This window comes from Cherax quadricarinatus, chromosome 23 (assembly GCF_038502225.1).
Source record: "Cherax quadricarinatus isolate ZL_2023a chromosome 23, ASM3850222v1, whole genome shotgun sequence".
Taxonomy (NCBI): Eukaryota; Metazoa; Arthropoda; class Malacostraca; order Decapoda; family Parastacidae; genus Cherax; species Cherax quadricarinatus.
The window spans coordinates 7,800,036-7,822,176 of NC_091314.1; the positions used below are offsets into that span (position 1 = coordinate 7,800,036).

Below are 22,141 nucleotides of genomic sequence, written 5' to 3' on the forward strand. Positions count from 1 at the left end.
GAAATAAACAACTATTTGTGTTGTACACAGTGTTTATCCTAAACCTTACAGTATAAAATACAGTACTAACAACATGAAAAGTAAATGTAAAGTAAAACATGAAATACCAAAATAAAACAATAAAATAAAGTCATTACAAAAATGTTTTGTTGATATTCAGTAGTAAATTTCAACTTACGACCATTTCGACTTACGACCGGTTTCTCGGAACCGAACTCGGTCGTAAGTCGGATGGTAGGTGTATTACATTTGCCATTTTCCACTTATCAGGCACTATGCCAGTTTGTAGTGATATGTTAAAAAGATTAGCCAAAGGTATGCTAAGTTCCTCTTTATATTCCTTTAACACCCTTGCAAACAGTTCATCAGGGCCTGGGGATTTGTTAGGTTTTAGTTTCTCTATTTGTCTGAGGACCATGTCACTAGTTACCACAATTGTACATAGTTTATTATCATCCTGTTCTACATAATCTATTATTTCAGGAATATCGCTAGTATTTTCCTGGGTGAAAACTGAGAGGAAGTAGGTATTTAGAATTTCACACATATCCTTATCACCGTCAGTGATCTGACCAGAGTTACTCTTAAGTGGGCCAATCTTGTCGCTAATCTTACTTCTGTATACCTGACACGGCCGGTATGTTGAAAGAAGAAAGATTTACATACTTAATTGAATTCAAACTGTTCTGAATAATTATACAGTGAACTTTCATGATAGAGTAGGTAAAAATTAGTTCTTTCTTAGGCTAAAGTTATGGCAAATTCATGTTAAATTTATGTGTAGATAAGCTACACATAACTTTACTTAAATTATTGAATAAACAGTTAGTTTTAGAATGTGAGAAAGACACTCATATTCACAGTGAAATTTTCTTGCAATGTTTTGACCTTGATCAGCCTTTATCAAGTACGTAGGGTGAAGTATAATGAAGGTTTTATTGCAAATATAGCATCTTTCTTACTGCCTTTTGGCTTACACCATTGTTCATTGAGTTTTAGAATCTGCAATTTCTTTATGTATATAGTACTTAAAATAAAAATCCTACTACAGGGACAATGGGAGTGACGAGAGCTGGTTTTGTCGCAGTGCTGCTGGCTGTGGCAGTGTATGCTAATGAGACTGATGAGCATGATCTACAGTCCCTTAGTAATCCAAATGCAAGTGACAGAAAATTAGATGAACTGAATGTTGCAGCAGAACAACTGGCAAAAACCCCCTTGCCAAGATTACATGAATATGAAGACCATGCTGAAGTGAAAATGCAGGTTAGTAAGAGATCAGGAAAAATACAGAGATAGAAATATTGAGATATTGATTATTATTAATAATTAGCTTGTTTTATTTGATTTGGTGGTTATGTGGCTTTTTTTTTTACTAGCATTTTGCCCTGAGTGCATCACATTATGCTGAGAGAGAGAAGCAGAGTAAAGGAGAAAAGGGAGAAAGAGAAAAGAGATAAAAAAAGGTAGGAGAGAAGTAAAGACAAGAGGTAAGGAGTAGAGAGGGGTGGATAAGGGAAGGAGGTTATGAAATGGGGAGAATGGGAAAGGGGGAAAAAAAGGAAATCTGTTTCACTTTATTGTGCACGTAAAAAGTGACCAACTCAGAACATGAGAATGTGCTTCTAAAATTGTGCGTAACTGAGACCAATATATGGCTAATTCAGGAAATTCCAAAATTAATATTAAGTAAGCTTTGGCTGAGAGTCGCAAGAAAATCGAGATAAACATGACTTTCAATATTCTTTAAAATAATTTAATCATGTTTAACTATCACACGGTCATTTGACAGATGTCTGATGTGCAAGAGACAACAGTACAAGTAAACCAAGAAGATGAGAAGAGATTCGATCAAGAAGTGACAACAACTGAAGTACCAGAGCCCTTGCCTTCACCTTGGAGTGTCAAGATTGAAGGTAACTAAATATGTATAGTGCAATACTGTTTAGTGCCTCACTTAAGAATTTTTTTTGACATCACTTTATCAACATCTAATTCAGCAGCAAGAAGTTTTTATTGCATATAGTCTTTATTATCATTTGCTGGTATATTTTGGCTCTGGAATAATGTAGACTATTTAAATGAAATACTTTAACTTAAATGATGCAATTACTAGTGAGAATTATCATTTTAAATATTTAATTTATGTGCCAGTTACTTAAATTTTAATTTTCTTGAAGTTTACATATTCATTAATTATTTATATATTTTTACTACATTGTCTCTTTTGTTTAGTGATTTTTGTAATTTTCTCTATATTCTATTACAGAATTCAGACAAACCTCTTGATGACCTGACCTTACTTGTTCATCAGTTAATGATATTGCACTGTACTTGTTTTGATGTTATATGGGTTTGAATTACAGTGTACAGTGGACCCTTGGTTATTGTAATTAATCCATTCCAGAGAGTGCGACTAAAGCCAAATTCGACGATTTCCGAATTCATTTTCCCCCAGAAGAAATAATGTAAATCCAATTAATCCGTTCCAGACACCCAAAAGTATTAACCCTTTCAGGGTCCAAGGCCCAAATCTGGAGTCACGCACCAGTGTCCAAGATATTTCAAAAAAAAAATTTGTTATTTTTTCTTATGAAATCGTAGAGAATCTTTTTGTGAAGGTAATAAAACAAAAAGTACGAAAATTGGTGGAAAATTGACGAAATTATGCTCTCGCGAATTTTGATGTGTCAGCGATATTTACGAATCGGCGATTTTGCCGACTTTGACTCCCATTTTAGGCCAATTACATTATTCCAATCAACCAAATTCTTAGCTATTTCACTAGTATTACTTCTATTCTATCGATTGAGCACAAGAAATCGCCAAGTCAACTGTTTCAACTACAAAATAAAGTGATCGGAAATTGTTAATTTGGCCAATTTAACACAAAGTTCAAAATATTCCAATTTCAAAATAGGGTCCAGAATGAACAATGTAGGCATTCCTGGCACTAAACTAACATTTCCTCTGTTCATTAGTTATGTTTTGAGGCTTTACAAATAAATTCCATTTTGATTTTTTATTCACATAATGAATTTTTATTCACACCAAAAAATAGAAGATTTACTGTTATGCAATACTGTAATAATTGTATAAATATCATCACCATATTTGTGAATGTATATTAGACCCACCAGCTGACGTGTATTAGACGTGTGAGGTCGTTTGTTTACTCTTGAATATCGGCAAAAATTTAACATTTCCGCTACTTTGAGCTAAGTTTCAAGCCATTTCCAATGCTAAAACCAATCAAAATCATCTCTATTTCTGTAATATGTCTTCCATTCTATCAAATGAGACCAAGAAATCGCAAATACAACTATAAAAAACATACGAAAAAACACTGCAAAGTTGCTGTTTTAATCGAAAAATCATGATTTCATTTTTTTTCTCTCATTATGCACAGTGTGCTGCAGGATCTGTTTTATGTGGTGCACACATACCACATAGATGTATTCTCTCATATCTAGGCCCAAATGTAACACTCACAGTTTATCAGAGTGAGCTGAGCTCATGGCGTAGATCTACGGTTTGGACCCTGAACGTAAAGCCGTAGATCTACGGGACGGACCCTGAAAGGGTTAAAAAAAATTTTATTACATGAAATATACATTTACCTACACAGAAAACAATGAGACATGAAGATTAAAACAATAACATGACACTTACCTCTATTGAAGACTCGTCTTAGTGTATTGAAGATGGGAGGAGGAGAGAGGATGGAGAAATTACTGTTTGGAAGGGGAATCCTCTTCCATAAAGACTTCAGGTACCAAGTCCTTTTCTGGGGTTACTTCCCTTCTTTATTTTTTAATGCCACTAGGACCAGCTTGAGAGTCACTGGACCCCTGTTGCTCAAAAAAGTATTCCAGAGAGGTCTGTTGCTGGAGTATGTTAGGAATTGTGGCAGCGGCAAGGGAGTGTGTTTGGAGACAGGACAAGATAGTCCTTCAATATGACACTAATATCAACTCTACGGTTTATTTATCTAGCACAATTCATCTAATATGACATAATAAACAATATTAATAGCATAGAATGAATAAAATGTCATTACATATGTGACGAGTGTTGTTGTTTGTTGTTGGATGTATAAGGGCCACTGAAAGATAAGCCTTACATAGTGGTGGTGATTGCAGCAGCAGAGGCAGCAGTGTTAGTCAGTAGCCCTATATACCTCCAACACTGGAGGAGTCAGTTTTGTGCTGTCCTTTTTCTATCGATTAATTGCTTAACTTGCTACACTGTTAATGCTACACTTTATCGCTGGCTGGCACTATAGCCTTTATCGCCGCCTGCTGCTTTAGTATCGTACATATCGCAGAATCACTGAAGTAGGCACATTCTCTCCTCTCTCTCTCTCAGCCCTTTACCAAAGGGCTGGCTGGCACTAATAACTTTTTTGGGCCCATGGTGGCTTATTTAGCAGTTGTAAGTACTACTGGAATGGAATAATACGAAATGCATCGTATGAACTCGTGGGATCATGCTCACAGGCTGATAAACAATGGCACACTGAGTGTTGGGCCACTCTTGCTGTGCAGATGTGTTTGTGATGAATGACTGTTACTGAGCTCAGTGACTGTCACTGATCCAATATTTTGACGAAAAAACGTTACATTTTCCGAATATTACAAAATCCGGCTACTACGATATCCAGGGGTCCACTGTATTAGTAAAATGGGCAACTTTTGTAACTTAGGGAAGCAGAACCCAATACAACCTCTCCTCACTTACTGATATACTTGTTTACCAATGACTTGGACTTAACGACGGGCTCTCTGACCAGTATGCATACCTAAATAATGTATATTAGAGCTGATTTCCTGTATTCTGTTTATTACAATATACAGTACACTACTGTATAAACATTTAAAATGTACCAGAAATGTTATAAATGGTGCAAAAGTGACATTAAAACAATATCAAAGATGGTTGACACACACCCACTACTATTATAGTATGCTCGTTTAGCGATGAATTCGTTTACTGACATGGTCTTATGAACAGAACTCTGTTAAGTGAGGAGAGGCTGTACATTTTTATCTAACACACTGGCCATCTTCCACCGAGGAAGGGCTAACACAAAATGAAGAAACACTTCCATCATCACTCACTCCATCACTGTCATAACAGAAGTGTGCTGATATACTACAGTTCAGATGCCCCTCCAAACTGCAATATCCCAAGCCTTCCATAGGTCAGGCACTGTACTTCCCACTTCCAAAACTCAAGTCTGACTAACCGGTTTCCCTGAAAACTTCATTAATGTTTCCTTCCTCACACTCCACAGCACCCATTATGTCTCTTATTATTAGTAGCAATATATACTGAAGCAGCACTCATTACTCTGCTACAATTTCTGAGTTGCATCATTCCTTAAGTGATCTACTGTTTTCTTGTGCATATTGCATTGTTTCTTCCACTCCTTATAAGGGATTTAATATATCTTGTGTGGTAGCTATATTTTGCATTCCAAACCCCATGCTGTTAATAATAGTTGAAGTACGTATTGCAGAGGTACATAATTTATCTGGAATTGGATATCCATACTCAAAAAAGGCTTGATTTTAAGAAGTGGTGAAAAAAACATTTAATTTAGTGTAGTCTTTATTGGTATTTTTCACAAATGAGTGAGCTTTATCAAGTACAGGTACTTTATCAAGTATATGTACTTGATAAAGCCCATTCCTGAGTGAAATGTTATACTAATAAAGACCTCACTACACTAAGTGCCTTTTCACCGGTAGAGTTTTCTTAAATCTTTTTACTAGAGTGAGAGATGTTAAAGAATGTGTAGAATAAACTCTGAAAGGCAGGGGCTCTGTGGACACAATAATATAACATTATATTAGCATATGCAGTCCCACACTTGTCAGTTTTAAGAACTTTCTTTGGCTCGAAGCCACCCTTAGAAATAATTTCCTCCAATTCAGTAAGGAAATTCCTTTATCCTGTATGGTCAGCAGAAGTACAGTGGACTCTCGTTTTTTGTAAGGCTCGAAAGTCGTAATTTTCGGAAATCTTAACTTTTTTCATCAAAACATTGACTCGTGAATCGTCGTTTGACTCGCAAATAGTCGTTTGTCTGGGACGTGTACACATGGCCTTGAGCCGCCTCACACTCCATTCCCAGCCAGTGTGCCATTGTTTATCAGTGAGTGAGGATGATCCCACAAGTTCATGTGATACATTTCATAATCATTCGTTTTAGTGCTTGCAACTGCTAAATAAGTCGCCATGGCTCAAAAGAAAGCTTCTAGTGCCAGCCCTTTGGTAAAGAATCTGAGAAACATATAATTTAACCCTTTCAGGGTCGAGAGGCCTTCTCTCAGGGTCGAAAATTTTTCGGAAAAAAAAAATTATTTTTTCTTATGAAATGATAGAGAATCTTTTCTCGATCATAATGACACCAAAAGTATGAAATTTGATGGAAAACTTGCAGAATTATGCTCTTGCGAAGTTAGCGGTCTCACCGATGTGTAAACATCGGCGATTCCGCCCACTTTGAGCCCTATTTTTGGCCAGTTCCTGTGTACTAGTCGACAAAAATCATATTTATTTCACTAGAACTCCATTTTTTTCTATCGAATGAGTACAAGAAACCACCCATTTACCAATTTCAACTATCCAATAAAGTGGTTAGAAATTGGCAATTTTGCCAATTGCACACAAATTTCAGAAGATGCCAATTTTCAAATAGGGTCCAGAATAAACAAGAAAGACATTCCTGGCACTAAAATAACAAGTTCTCTGTTCGTTAGTCATGTCCCCAGGCCCCTCTTTTATTTCTTTTGCTTTCCACTTTGAATTTTTATTCTTACAAAAACTAGAAGATTTACTGTTATGCAGACTACTGCATTAGTGTAAAAAAAGGTATAAATAATATCGGCGCACTTGTGAAAGAATATTGGACTCGCCAGTTGACGTGTATTGGACACTTAGCATGATTTGTTTACTTTTGAACTTTGGTAAAAATCGAACATTTCTGCTACTTTGAGCTCAATTTCAAGGTACTTTTCATTGTGAAACCAGTCAAAATCATCTCAATTTCTGTAATATGTCTTCCATTCTATAAAATGAGACCAGGAAAACTAGAATACAATCATAAATACCATACGAAAATACAGTGCAAAGTCACTGTTTTAATCCAAAAACAGGGTCAGTTTTTTTTCTCATTACACACTGTGTGCTGCAGGATTTTTTTTATACTGTGCACACTGACCACATAGACCCATTCTTTCATATGTAGGCCTACCAGCTTTCGCTAGAATTTAGGCATACTAGTACGTCAATAACCCTGGTGCATAAGCCGTACTAGTACGTCGAAAACCCTGAAAGGGTTAAGAAAAAGTTTGTAGAAAAATGCAGAAGTGGTGGTGGTAGAGTGGTAGCAGTTGTGATAGTGGTAGAGGGTGGTAGTGATGGTGGTAGAGGGTGCCTTCTTCAGTGATTCAGCAATTCTACTAACTCCTCCTCCAGTGTTGTTGGAGTTATACCGGCGCCTCAACTGCTGCTTCACTACCATTATGGACGGCTTATGCTCTCAGTGACCCTTGTACACCCAACAACACCAAAAGAACACCTATTGTGACATACATAATGACTTATTTTATTCATTCTAGAGTATATTCCATGTTTCTATGTTATTAATATTCTTTCTTTCAACAAACCGGCTGTATCCCACCGAGGCAGGGTGGCCCAAAAAGAAAAACAAAAGTTTCTCTTTTTAAATTTGGTAATTTATATACAGGAGAAGGGGTTACTAGCACCTTGCTCCTGGCATTTTAGTCGCCTCTTACAACACGCATAGCTTACGGAGGAAGAATTCTGTTCCACTTCCCCATGGAGATAAGAGGAAATAAACAAGAACAAGAACTAGTAAGAAAATAGAAGAAAACCCAGAGGGGTGTGTATGTATATGCTTGTACATGTATGTGTAGTGTGACCTAAGTGTAAGTAGAAGTAGGAAGATGTACCTGAAACCTTGCATGTTCATGAGACAGAAAAATGGACACCAGCAATCCTACCATCATGTAAAACAATTACAGGCTTTTGTTTTACTCACTTGGCAGGACGGTAGTACCTCCCTGGGTGGTTGCTGTCTACCAACCTATTAATATTGTTTGTCATATTAGCTGAATTGTGATAGATAAATAAGCCGTAGAGTTGATATTAATGTCATATTCTCCAACAATAAACTCGTCTCCCCTCCCTCTGCCCTGTCTGCCATACACCAACAAGTGTCTTCAATAAAGGGAAGTGTGGTGTTAAATGTTCATTTATATATTTTGTTAGTGCATTACATTTATTTGGCAATTTTTCTGCATGTAAATCAATATTTAAGCTAGGGCAGTGACCCCTGAAGTGACCTAGAGTCCTTATGGAGGGGGATTCCCCTTCCAAACAATAACCTGTCTTTCCCTCTCTCCTCCTCCCTGTCTTCCATTCATCAACAACAGTTTTCAATAAAGGTAACTGTCATGTTGAATGTTCATTCTTTTGTGCATGTAAATCTATAAGGTAAAAAAAAAAGTTTGTTGATACTTCTGGGTGTCTGGAACGAATTAATTGGATTTATATTATTTCTTATGGGGAAAATGGATTTACAAATTGTCAATTTCAATAATAGTCACATGCTCTGGAACGGAATAATTACGAAAAACGAGGGTCCACTGTACTTTCACCTGAAAATTTATTATTATGCAACCGACTGCTCTATTTCAACTTGTGGAATTGGTCTGTACTGAACTCAAGCTTTCGTTCCTCATCACAAAATGTTTTCTAGTACTCTTGGACTCTTTCTTATTAAGATGAAATTAAATAGCGCACTTTTCTTGGTTTTCAAAGAATTGTTTAAATTTTCCATTAGTTGTACAGCCTCTCCTCGCTTTGCGACGTACTTGTTTACCGACGACTCGGACTTACGACAGGGGCTGTGATCAGTATGCACATCTAAATATTAGAGCTGGTTTCCTCTATTCTTTTTATTACAATATACAGTACACTACTGCATAAACATTGAAAAATATACTAAAAATGTTATAAATGGTACAAAGGTGACATTAAAACAATACCAAAGATGGTTGACACAAACCCACTACCATTATACGATGTTGCTCCTTGATTAGTGACCAATTTGTTTACTGACATGGTCTTAGGAACGGAACTGTTGTTAAGTGAGGAGAGACTGTATAGCAAAAAATATGTACTAGTGTAGTGCATCTTGATTAATAGTGTACTTTACATCAGATTTAAAGTTTTTGGTGTTACGACCTGTAGAAAAAAAATTTCTACCATTTTAGAAGATAAAATATTTTTTAATTTTTTTCGAACTTGTGGACACAAAGGACTTTCAATTTGAGGACCGTGGACAGTTCATTGAGCAGATGAAAATTTTTCCGAGAATTGGAAGGTACTCCACAACAAACAACTCCAGTAAAGCTAACCTTCCAGACACACTGTCCTTCCCCCTGTACTGATACACACACCAACCCCAGCCCTACTTACCCCACTGAGCCAGATGCTCAGTAAACAAAAAGCTTTTGGAAATAATGGACAAACTGTTCGGCAAATTGATTTGGAAAACAGCTGCCAAAATCTGCTGGGTACAGAATTGTTTGTTGTTACTATTGCAGTAGAACAGTCTTCTCTTCATACAGAAGTTAAATAAAATCACTTCCTTTTTGTAACACACTGGCCATCTCCTACCATACTTTTAATTCCTTTATTTTCAGTGTTTATTACAATATATATGCTAGTTGTGCATGTAATGGTAGTGTATTATGTATGCAGTAGAATACATTTCCTGCTCTATTTTAACATTTACATTTAGCAGACACCCTCTTCTCCAATTAATCCATTAGATTGGCTGTTTACTGTACTTTATTCATGATTATTTTTCTTGCAAATTTGTTGTCCTGCAACCTCATAATCATTATATGAAATATTTCGGGCAGTCTTTATTCTTTAATATACAGTCAAAGTCGTTACTTTTATAGTACGGTATTGTGCCATATTGTACATAATTACTGCTTGTAGATGAATGGTTCAGAGAACCGACATGTTGATAAATTAGACACATGTGCAACTCTTGGGTATCTTTATTGAGGAAACGTTTCGCCACACAGTGGCTTCATCAGTCCATACAAAGGAGAATCTTGAAGAACAGGAGGAGAATGAGGTAATCAGTCCCTCAACCTTGAGTCGATGTGGTCAGTCCATCAATCTTGAATAGAATACGGCATACGTGCGGAGAAGGAGCTTATAAACCGTTGGCAGGAGAGGTGCAGCAGTCATAGGTGGTGTCACATTTGTTCAATGTGGAAGTAGGTCGTGCCCAAGAATTAGGCAAGCGGAGAATTCCCAAGTACAGTGGACCCCCGGTTAACGATATTTTTTCACTCCAGAAGTAAGTTCAGGTGCCAGTACTGACCGAATTTGTTCCCATAAGGAATATTGTGAAGTAGATTAGTCCATTTCAGACTCCCAAACATACACGTACAAACGCACTTACATAAATATACTTACATAATTGGTCGCATTCGGAGGTAATCGTTATGCGGGGGTCCACTGTATTAAGATCCCAAGAAGTTGCAGTGTCTGACAGGTTTGTAGATGAATGGTTCAGAGAACCGACATGTTGATAAATTAGACACTTGCAACTCTTGGGTATCTTTATTGAGGAAACGTTTCGCCACACAGTGGCTTCATCAGTCCGTATTCTATTCAAGATTGATGGACTGACCACGTCGACTCAAGGTTGAGGGACTGATTACCTCATTCTCCTCCTGTTCAAGATTCTCCTTTGTATGGACTGATGAAGCCACTGTGTGGCGAAACGTTTCCTCAATAAAGATACCCAAGAGTTGCACATGTCTAATTTATCATAATTACTGCTTATAACTTGTAGATATACCAACATTTTAATATTAAGTGGAACTGAAGTGTACTCTATTTTTTTATATATTACTTAGCTTTTAAGTATTTTAGAAATATTGACGTTACAGTACAGATAGATTTCTAATAAAAATCTGATGTTTTAAGTTCGGCAGCCGATTTTTAATTTGTAAGCTAATCTTGTTTAATACAGCAGGCACTGATGACAATATGATTTCAGAGGGAAATGAGGAAGACAACTCAAGATACAGTACCAAGAAACCTATTGTTCCAAGAAAACAAGCAGTTTACCCAAAACCTTCAGTTGTAGGTAAGAAAGGAGTAAGTATGCTTAATATAAGTATGCCTAATGATGATGCAGATCAATCCACTCAATCTGTTTATCCAAGAAAAGGGGCTGACCCACAGCAAGAAAAAGCTGTTTTGACAGGTGTAGAGGTTGGCACTGATAAATCATCTAAAGATACTTATTACCAAAGTCCAGTGGCTGCTCAATCTGTATCAAAGAACACTGAAAAAAGTAATGGAAAATACAAAGATAATGTAGATAACAAAGAAGTGAGTGAGCAGAATAAAAGCTGGACTGATATATCTAAGAATAGTAGCACTGCCTCTGTTGTTGCCACCAGTAACCCATTGCTCGGTGAAATCCACGCCAAGCCAACAGTTGCAACTGATGAGCTTGATGCTGCCACTACAGATTCTGAAAGTGACTATATTAATTTTGGAGCAGTGATATTAGGGTTACTCCTCTGTATAGCTCTAGCAGTGACGGTGGTTCTTGGGTATCGGAAGTTCAAGGATATTTGGATGAGAAGGCATTATGCACATGTGAATTTTCTTGTTGATGGAATGTATGATATGTGAAATATCATTTTAAGGATTTCATTGCTGTTGTTGTAATTCTTGTAAAATTGCCAATAAAATGCATTTAATGACTTGGTTATTTGGGTACTTATACAGTATGTTTTATATCACAGATTTTGAAGACTCAATACACTGAATATTTTTTGTTTAAATGTATCAGCACTTAATTATGTCTTAAATCACTTAACAAGTACAGTGTGAAGCTGTTAATATATTGAACAGTCGGGTCATAATGTTTGTTATATTTTGATTTTTTAATGAGGCAATAAAGTCTTTTATATTTATTATTGGGACCTGTACAGTATTAATAATGTAATATTTTTTATATTACAGTACGTACTGTATGTAGTATATTGGTGTATTACTCTAAATATTCATTTTTGTATGAGTATCATATGTTATGATACTAGAGTCCAGTTGTTAAAACCACTGGTTTATACAAGACAAGGTAATGAGTTTTTGAAACTCGTATATTTTTGTTTAAATTTTTTTTTTTTTTTTTTTGTTTAAAAATTCTTTTTTTTTTCAGTTGCTTTCTAAATGTGGTCTATGAAGCAGCATTACATTGCAGACTGTACAATTTTTATTTTATGTAGAATACAAGGGTTGAATGAAATATTATAAATATTTTGACTGCATGCCACCGTATGCACAAAATATTTTATATTTGCTAATACAATAATTTCAGTGTAATTTTTTCTTTAGCACAGCCCAGATTTTCTGCATTTACTGCATTATGTTCTTTTTGTTTTTTAGATTTAGTTGTGTCAAGGCTTGAAGTGCAATATATTTTATATTTATAATATGCAGTAATCTTGTTACAAAGATGCATTCCCGAGAAACGAGATTAAGCAAAATTTACTCCAAGCAAATCTCATTTTAACACTTTCATTTTATTATTGGATACATTCCTGGTTAAAGTTTCCTGTATAATTTTCCTCTTGGCTCTTATCTTTGGCATTAGCAAATTGAAAACATAAGAACATGGTCCTGTTATTAGAGTTTGTCACCCCACAAAATACAAAGAATAAAGGCACAATACTGTACAGTTTGAGGGGAAACTGTAAATGACATTTTAGTCCATCTAGGACCATTATCAAGCTCCATCTCCAAATTGTCAGTTAATATTGAGCTATTCCCTTTGGGGCATTATGACTTCAACAGTACAGTATAGTATAGTGAACAGAACACATACCAGGGATGACAGCCTTCATAGGTTGATGTCCCGAGATATGTGGTGGAGCCGAGTGTTGCTGTAGATTATGTGGGTTAAGGGCGAGAGGTATTATTTTTTTATTTTTATTATTTATATTTTATTTATATTACTGTTTAATACAACCGCCATCTCCCACTGAGGCAGGGTGACTCAACAACGAAGGAACTGAAGTTCATTAAGCTTAATAGCTTTGAAAGTTAAAAAACAGAATTTACATTCAATTCTTGCCTTGATAGGGGGGCACTACAGCTCATAAAAGAGAGAAAGAGAATTAACTTATTGTTTTTTCAATTGCTTTAAATTGGTTCCATAATTTTTTTTTGTGTACGAGTTTTTGATGCCTATTTAGTTGGCTAATATTTTTTTAAGTAAAAATTGGTCAAGAAATATTTGTAAAGAGGATTTTTTTCTTTTAAAATGCTATTTTTTTGTAGATTATGAGAAGATTGGAGTTACCAAAAGTATTATTCATATAGCAGAAGAGGGGTTATAGAGGTGAACATTTAGAAAGGATGGAGAAAAATAGGATGACTAGGAGGGTGTATAAATCTGGGGTGGAGGGAAGGAGTGGTAGGGGTTATCCCCAGGAGGGTTGGAGGTGAGGGGGCAAAGGAGGTTTAATTGCTAGGGGCTTGGACATCCAACAGGATTGTGTGTGTGTGTGTGCTTGATAGGAACAAGTGGCTTTTATGATTTGATGTGCTATTGGAGTGTGAACAAGAAAACATTAATGAATGGATACAGAAAAGCCAATTAGTTAGACTTGAGTCCTGGAAGTAGGAAGTACAATGCCTGAAGGAAGGGTGGGGATGTTACGGTTTGGTGGGTCATCTGAAATGTAATGTTGCCCTTCTAGAAGACAGTGATTGAATGAGGAACATCGAAAGTGTTTTCTTCTTTGTCGGGTGACCCCTACCTCGATGGGAGATAATTGGAGTATTAAAAAAATGTACATTATATTATTTGATTTGTGTGATGGGTTCATTTCTTTTAAGTAAAAATCGGTCATGATACATGTATATGGATACTTTTGTTTATCTACAAACTATGTGGATTTTTCTTGTGTCCTTGGAAATTAATAATGAGGAGCCATTGTAAGGAATAGTTAGGAAGGGGACTGGTTCTTGCTAAGAGAGACTGTTCCCTAATGTAATGTTAGTCATTAAGTAAAATAGCACTAAGTGAATTACTGCAAAATGAGGATTACTGTATCTTTTAGAAATGCATTTAAATAAAGCTTGAAAGAGCTTAAAAGCTTTTTTATATTGAGTAGGTACAGTAAGTTGTTTATATGAGTGATGTATATGGTACTGAAGTTACTAAGACTTGTTTGTGTTTTGACACATTTACAAATAACTAAGGTTTTTGTATGTTTTATATCTTTAGACATAAGTATGGCCTTTGTATGTTACTAGATATATTTAGGAGCAGCTATAGACTTTATACAGTACATACACGAGTTATTACATTTAGAAGAATCTATTACATTTGTATTTTTACACTATACAATTAAGAGCAGCTAGTCTTTGTATGTTTTTTGATATCTTCAAGAGCAATTGTAATATTTTTATAGAAATTGTTACATTAATTAAAGAGCAACCATGAATCCCTTCACTAAATATTACCCTGCTCACACACCAACAGCTCGTCAGGTCCCAAAAACCATTCGTCTCCATTCACTCCTATCTAACACTCTTACGCACGCTTGCTGGAAGTCCAAGACCTTTGCCCAAAAAACCTCTTTTACCCCCTCCCTCCAGCTTATTGAGGATGACCCCTACCCTGCCTTCCTTCCCCTATAGATTTATATGCTCTCCAAGTCATTCTACTTTGATCCATTCTCTCTAAATGACCAAACCACCTCAACAACCCCTCTTCAGATGTCTAACTAGTCCTTTTAGTAACTCCATTCCTCCTAATTTCCACACTATGAAGTCTCTGCCTATTTACACCACACATTGCCTTTAGACATGACATCTCCACTGTATCTAGCCTCCTTGTTGCAGCATTTACAACCCAAGCTTCAGATCCAAATGAGTGTTGGTACCATTATACTCTCATACATTCCCTTCTTTGCCTCCATGGATAATGATTTTTCTCCACAGATACCTCAAAGCACCACTTCCCTTTTTTTCTTCATCAATTCTATGGTTAGCCCCATCCTTCATAAACCCATCTACTGACAAGTCAACCCCCAAATATCTGAACACATTCATATCATATTTTCCATACTCCCTCCCTCCAGTGTGATATCTAATTTTTCTTTATCTAAATTGTTTGATACCCTCATCACCTTACTCTTATCTATGTTCACTTTCAACTTTCTTCCTTTACACTCCCTCCCAAACTCGTCCACTAATCTTTGCAACTTTCCTTTAGAATCTCCCAAGAGCACAGTATCATCAGCAATAGGTAACTGTGTCAGCTCTCATTTTGTATTTGATTCCCCATAATTTAATCTCGCCCCTTTCCCTAACACTACCCCATCTATAAATATGTTAAACAATCATGGTGACATCACACATCTCTGTCTAAGGCCTACTTTTATGGGGAAGTAATCTCATTGCACTTAAAAGTATTTAAAATACTTGAGTACAAATTATGCCACTGTGATACTCTACATTTAAAAAGTAATAAATTGACCTCGGTCACCCATGGAAATAAAGTGCTGGTGTCCCCTCACTTTATGCAATAGCAGTTGTACTAAACTCACTCAGGTTATCAACACTTAATTCTGCTGTGATTACATATTGCTAATGTATGTTGCACATGTGAAATTACTAATAATGAGGGAAGTCTGTACTGCAGTAAGGAAAAACTGATGGGTGAGCTTCTTCCTTCCTTAATGGTTCTCTGGCCTCCACTTTGGCATATTAGTGATTGCTTTTTTTTTCTTCATTGTAACAGGTTTTTTGCCCCTTTTCATTTTTTACTAATGCTTATTTCTCAGAATAGTATTAGCAAGTGATGACTCTTATGAATGCACCAAAATTTGAATTTCTCAGCTTGTGCCTTTTCTAAAATCTTTTAATGCCAGATGACTGGATTAGAGTATGTTAGGGCACTACTCTTAGGAAAAAAAAAGTTCTAAAATAAAACAATGACAGCCTGGGTTATTCATTGCACAAACTTGTATATTTACCTCATTCTTTATAATTATACAAATTGTATTATAATGCAGTAGACAATTGTATTACATGGATTTATTTGCCACGTTTTGGTTATTACACTATTGAAAAATTGCGGCATAATTTTATACAACACTTCGTAAAATTAACTTAACACGGTTCCGTTTGTGGGCGGAGAAAAATTTCCCCAGCTCAGGCTGCTGCCTGGCTGTGGGTCAAACCATTGTCAGTGGGGGAGACATGCTACCCCCGACACCCCCATCCCAGCCTTCGTGCATACGCATACGTGTCTAGTATGATTCTCTTCTAGGAGCTAGCTATGTTTGTGAATTGTGTTTTGATCTTGCCATATCTTGTATCTGCCAAGCAATCATGGCAGCCAGTAAGCATACGAGTATTGCTGAAAGTGGCAAGAAAGGTTTGTGTTAAGTCTTGGAGTTACAAAGAAAATAGATATTAAATAAGAGAGCCTATGGCCTTAATGAAGCATCAGTTTGTACAATTATAAAGAATGAGGTAAATATACAAGTTTGTGCAATGAATAACCCAGGCTGTCATCTGACTTGACTTGACTTTTGACTTGACTTTTGACTTGACTTTTGACTTGACTTTTGACTTGACTTTTGACTTGACTTTTGACTTGACTTTTGACTTGACTTTTGACTTGACTTTTGACTTGACTTTTGACTTGACTTTTGACTTGACTTTTGACTTGACTTTTGACTTGACTTTTGACTTGACTTTTGACTTGACTTTTGACTTGACTTTTGACTTGACTTTTGACTTGACTTTTGACTTGACTTTTGACTTGACTTGACCAGCTTATGTCTTACTGTGAGGTGTATAATGTACAGCAAGGTAAAATAGCTCAGAAATCCATTACAGAATTTATGTACACTCCAGTACAGCTGTCGACTTCAGTACCAGAACCTCTACCATTCACTTCAGCCCAGTAGGGCCACAGCTTAACTCTCCACTCTCTTCAGTCATCAACAAACACCAGCACCCACAATTTAAGGTAAGAAATACTATTATTTTTGTTGCATTTGTAGTCTTAAGTAATAAAACAACATAATACATCACAACAATGAACAATAATTACATATTCACTTTTATTTTTGTAAGATCTGGAGGTCTAAAAAAAAGTTGTTTGGCTTTATTGGGGTTCCCAGGAACTTAACCCTATTTTAACCATAAATTCTTCAGTTTATCTAACACAGATTTACCTAATGGCATTTTCAGGAACATAACTACTGTATAATATAACAGTCTACTGTGCATTTAGTTGTTTACTGTGTGTTTCAATAAGAGTTGTAATAGCTATGGTTCCATTATGTGTAGTAGGTCTAACTGCAGACCATAACTACAGCTAAATTCCACTATTTCATTCTTGTTCATTCTGAATATTCACTCTGCACAACTGTTGTTTTAAATGAAGATGAGTGCTGGATTTTTTTCTGTTGAAGCTCTTGGTAAGTTGAGCTAAAATTTGTTCATGAATCACACAGTCCACTAAAAATTAACCTGCATCCCTTATTGATATCAAATTGCCATGCAGTATGCCATTGTGTCTTCTCATGTTGATAATTATTCACCTGTTCACCAGGTGACTGATATTGTAAGGAATTTAATAAAAAGTTGTAGCATCATGTTACCTGATTTCTTCCATTAGTCAATATTGTATCTATACTCTTGTTTAGTTATTGAAAATTTACTTACAATTTACAAAAATTGTAGAGATAACCGAGCAAAGTGGAGCAAAAATGTTGGTAAGTGGGATAAAGGATATATACTGTCGTATATGGACTAAATCCAAACATTCTTGAGCTGTTGAGACAAAAATATTAGAGATATGAACAAATGATGCTACAATTTCTGCACAAACTACGTCTAATTATACCATAAGCCTTACATTTATGTGCACAAATTTATAATGAATACAGTAGTCTAATGATTGTGGTTTATTATAAAGGAAGTAAGAGATACCAAATATACTTTGATATGCCATTTACTACTTTATGATCACTATGAACGCTACACTTTTACATTCATTACTTAAATAAGTATTCCCTGCAAATACTTTTACCCCAGAGATGCTGAAATTATCTGTAACACATTTGACACCACTGGTTACAAAATTACCTTTTTTTTTTTTATCGAGATAATGAAAAGTTTTGTGTAGGGATTACTTTTACAGGTCTTGCACATTTCTTAGTTTGATGAAAAGGGTCTGAGTTCTGGACTGCACTTATACGTAAGGTAATTACAGCTTAGGGCCTCAAGATGAGGTCTCAAAAGAGTGAAGTCTAACTCTGCCTCTATATGACTGTGGTTGAATTATACAGTACTTATCACATGTTATATATATATATGTATGTACTGTATATATAAATATGTTCTGTGTACTCAACAGTGTTATGAGACTTGTTTTTGGCCTGAAATATAGTATTAATTTTGGTAATAAATTTGGTTGCTGCTGCTCTTTTCATTTGTTAACCCCTTGACTGTCGCAACCCCCCAATCCTGAGGTGTCTCCTGGCGCAAAATTTAAAAAAAAAAAATTATTTTTTCTTCTGAAATGATAGAGAATCTTTTCCCCATTGTAATGACACCAAAAAAACGAAATTTGATGGAAAACTGATGGAATTACGCTCTCGCAAAGTTAGCGACCTCGGCGATTTCGCCCACTTTGAGCCCTATTTTAGGCTAATTCCAGTGTTCCAGTCGACCAAACGCATAGCTATTTCTTTAGAACTCCATTTTTTCTATCGATTGAGTACAAGAAACTGCCCATTTACCAATTTCAACTACCCAATAATGTGGTCAGAAATTTGCAATTTGGCCAATTTCACGAAAATTAAAAAATGACAATTTCAAAATAAGGTCCAGAATGAGCAATGCAGACATTCCTGGCTGTAAAATAACATTTTCTTTGTTCATCAGTCATGTCTCCAGGCCCCTCTGATATTACTCTTGCTTTCTATTTTGAATTTTTATTCAAACAAAAAATAGAAGATTAACTATTATGCAGACTACTGCAATACTGTAATAATTGTATAAATAACATCAACCCATTCATGACTGCATATTAGAATGGCTACTTGGACATTTATTGGACAATGACATCATTTGCTTACTTTTGAACATCGGCAAAAATCAAACATTTCCCCTACTTTGAGCTCCATTTCCAGGTTCTTATAGTAAAATCAATCAAAATCACCTCTATTTCTATAATATGTTTTCCATTCTATCAAATGAGACCAAGAAAATGAGAATACAACCATAAATACTATACGAAAATAGACCACAATGTCGGCATTTTAATTAAAAAAAAACTGTCTTTTTTTTTTTTTTCTCATTATGCACTGCGTGCTCCAGGATTTTTTTATATGGTGCATGCTGACCACACAGACCCATTCTCTCACATGTGGGCCTACCAGCTTTCTCCTTGATTTGAAGCCGCTAGAATTTATGAGTATATATACGCCAAACACGGTACCTCGTAAGACATATATATACGGCCACGACAGTCAAAGGGTTAATAGTTCTTTGAAATAGAAGTCTTGTTCAGCATTACTAAAGCAAGTGGTATAATTGCATCATTCAAGCAGGTTGTTGTAAAAGTAAAGGGATTCTAGTGACTGGAGTATAGCAGGTCACCAACTTATAAGTGACCTCAGTTACACACAGCAGCACTTGCAAATAGGTAATTTAGGAACCAATTAGTGTGAAAATCAAACATCTTTTGAAGTAGTGTTTATAATCTTGATATATATTAATGCTTCTTATTAGTTAATTAGATGTTCAATGCATTAATTAATAAATTTGCTTTGTTTGATAATCTTGTAGAGTTTGTATTATTAGGGACCAATATCTTCAGTTGTGAAAGTCATTGCTACTCTCCCTCTGTATGTCTTCTTGTCAACGGTTGTGTATTGTTGCTGTGACACGTGCATCTCTTTCTTATGAATGTGAAAATTCGTAAAACTACTTTCTCTTCTTCTGCTTGCCAGTAAGTGTTATATTTTACTCTTTTACAGTATATTACCTTTATATATTATTATTTTACCAATAAGGTATGTAAAGTCCATGTATGAAAGGTGCACTAAAAAAAAAATTGTAATTATACATTACATCATGAGTACATGACATTGTGTTCAGCTATTAATACATTGGTTTTAAATAAGAATACATTACTGTATTTGTGTCTTTTTGTTTTATGTGATGTAAATATGTAAATGGAAAATTTACTTTACACCTTTCAACCGTGGTTTGGCTTATTCGATGATTCTTCATTAATGTTTTTCACCAGTACAGAAAATTAACTTGAAATACTGGCTAGTGATAATTTTTAATATAGACAATAAATCATGCATATTGTTTTTTATATTTTATTTAAATTATGGTTACCCTCCTTTCCCTGTTGACAGCCACATTTTTGTAGTGGGAGATTTCATGGTATAATAATGCCATAGGCTGTGGTAGCTAGTGTTTTAGATAAGGCTAAAGAGGTCTTTGTGGCATTTATGGATTTGGAAAAGGCGTATGACAGGGTGGATAGTACAGTGCCTGCACTCTGAAGGAGGGGTGTTAATGTTGCAGTTTAAAAACTGTAGTGTAAAGCACCCTTCTGGCAAGACAGTGATGGAGTGAATGATGGTGAAAGTTTTTCTTTTTCGGGCCACCCTGCCTTGGTGGGAATCGGCCAGTGTGATAATAAAAATAAAAAAAATAATAATGCCATAGGCTGTGGTAGCTAGTGTTACTCATATCAGGAAGTTTATGCCTGAGAAGGCTTGACTAAGAACTCTTATGCACTTGTGATATATTTTATTTTTCTGCTGTCTCCCACCGAGGCAGGGTGACCTATAAAGGAAATGAAAGTTTTTCATGTTACACGTCGTAATTTAGTCACCGCCTACGACATGCATGGCTTGTGGAGGAAGGATTCTTTTCCCACTTACCTATGGAGATTTATGATATGTATTAACTCAAATTTCCCATTTCCCCCTCACTTATAAGTTGCTCTTATCATTGGAACTGCAGCCTGAATGTGCACCATGCCTCTTTGTTGAGAGGAAAAGTTAAAATGGAAGTTTGTGGCAATCCCACTGAATCAGTCTTTATTGACTAAGATCAAGCTGGCATTACATTGTACACTTCGGTTCCAAAACTGCTGAAAGATTTCTTCATAGTTATTTGTATGTATAGTGGTACCTCGAGTTTAGAACTTAATTCAGTCCAGAAGGCTGTTCGAGTGCCGATACCGAGCGAATTTGTTCTCGTAAGGAATAATGTAAATTAGATTAGTCCGTTTCAGACCCCCAAAAATACACTTACAAAAGCACTTATAAAAATACACTTGCATAATTGTTCAAGTTGAGAGCTGTTAAAACTCTAGGTACCACTATTTTATTTCTCCATTACCCCTGAGGGCCAAGAACCTTTCCTTTCTATGCTCCATGGTGGGTAGGGAGATAGGATTACAGTGGACCCCCGCTTAATGATCACCTCCTAATGTGACCAATTATGTAAGTGTATTTATATAAGTGCATTTGTACGTGTATGTTTGGGGGTCTGAAATGGACTAATCTACTTCACAATACCTCTTCAAGGGGGGCTCCTTGGCGTGGTGAAGAGGCTCTTGGTCTGAGGAATTAGACCTGTCGGTCTACTTCCTCAGACCGAACCTAATTACCCCCCAATCCCCCACTCCCTATCCCATCCTCCCCTTTTTCCTTTCCTCCTCCTCCCCACCCCTCCCTTTTGGCCTTTTTTTTTTTTTTTTTTTTTTTTTTTTCCCCACAGGCACGCTAGTTCCTAGGTAGGGGAAAGGGTACCGGGGTCCATCCCATTCCATTGAGGTTCCTGGCGGTGGCGTAGTTTGCCGTGGAATCTGGATTGCCTGGGGATGTCCTGATCCCTCTCCGGTATCCCGGAGGGTGGCTTTGGGTGTCTCTCGGGCGACGGGTGTATCTCTGGAAGCCACCTTTCGGATTCCGGGGGTGGTGGCCGAAGGAGGTATGCT

At 36.1% G+C, this 22,141-nt stretch overlaps 1 protein-coding gene across 2 annotated transcripts in view; it reads left to right on the forward strand.

The window, feature by feature from the left end:
* Nucleotides 1-20,495, forward strand: part of LOC128685648 (uncharacterized) — a 33,059-nt gene extending 12,564 nt beyond the window's left edge. For both annotated transcript variants that reach the window (XM_070087838.1, XM_070087839.1), the window contains 3 exons: nt 1,052-1,266; nt 1,793-1,916; nt 11,123-20,495. In XM_070087838.1, coding sequence (XP_069943939.1) covers nt 1,057-1,266; nt 1,793-1,916; nt 11,123-11,769 — 981 coding nt within the window. In that variant the 5' untranslated portion in view covers nt 1,052-1,056 and the 3' untranslated portion in view covers nt 11,770-20,495. The remainder of the gene's footprint in view (nt 1-1,051; nt 1,267-1,792; nt 1,917-11,122) is intronic.
* Nucleotides 20,496-22,141: the final 1,646 nt, after the last annotated feature.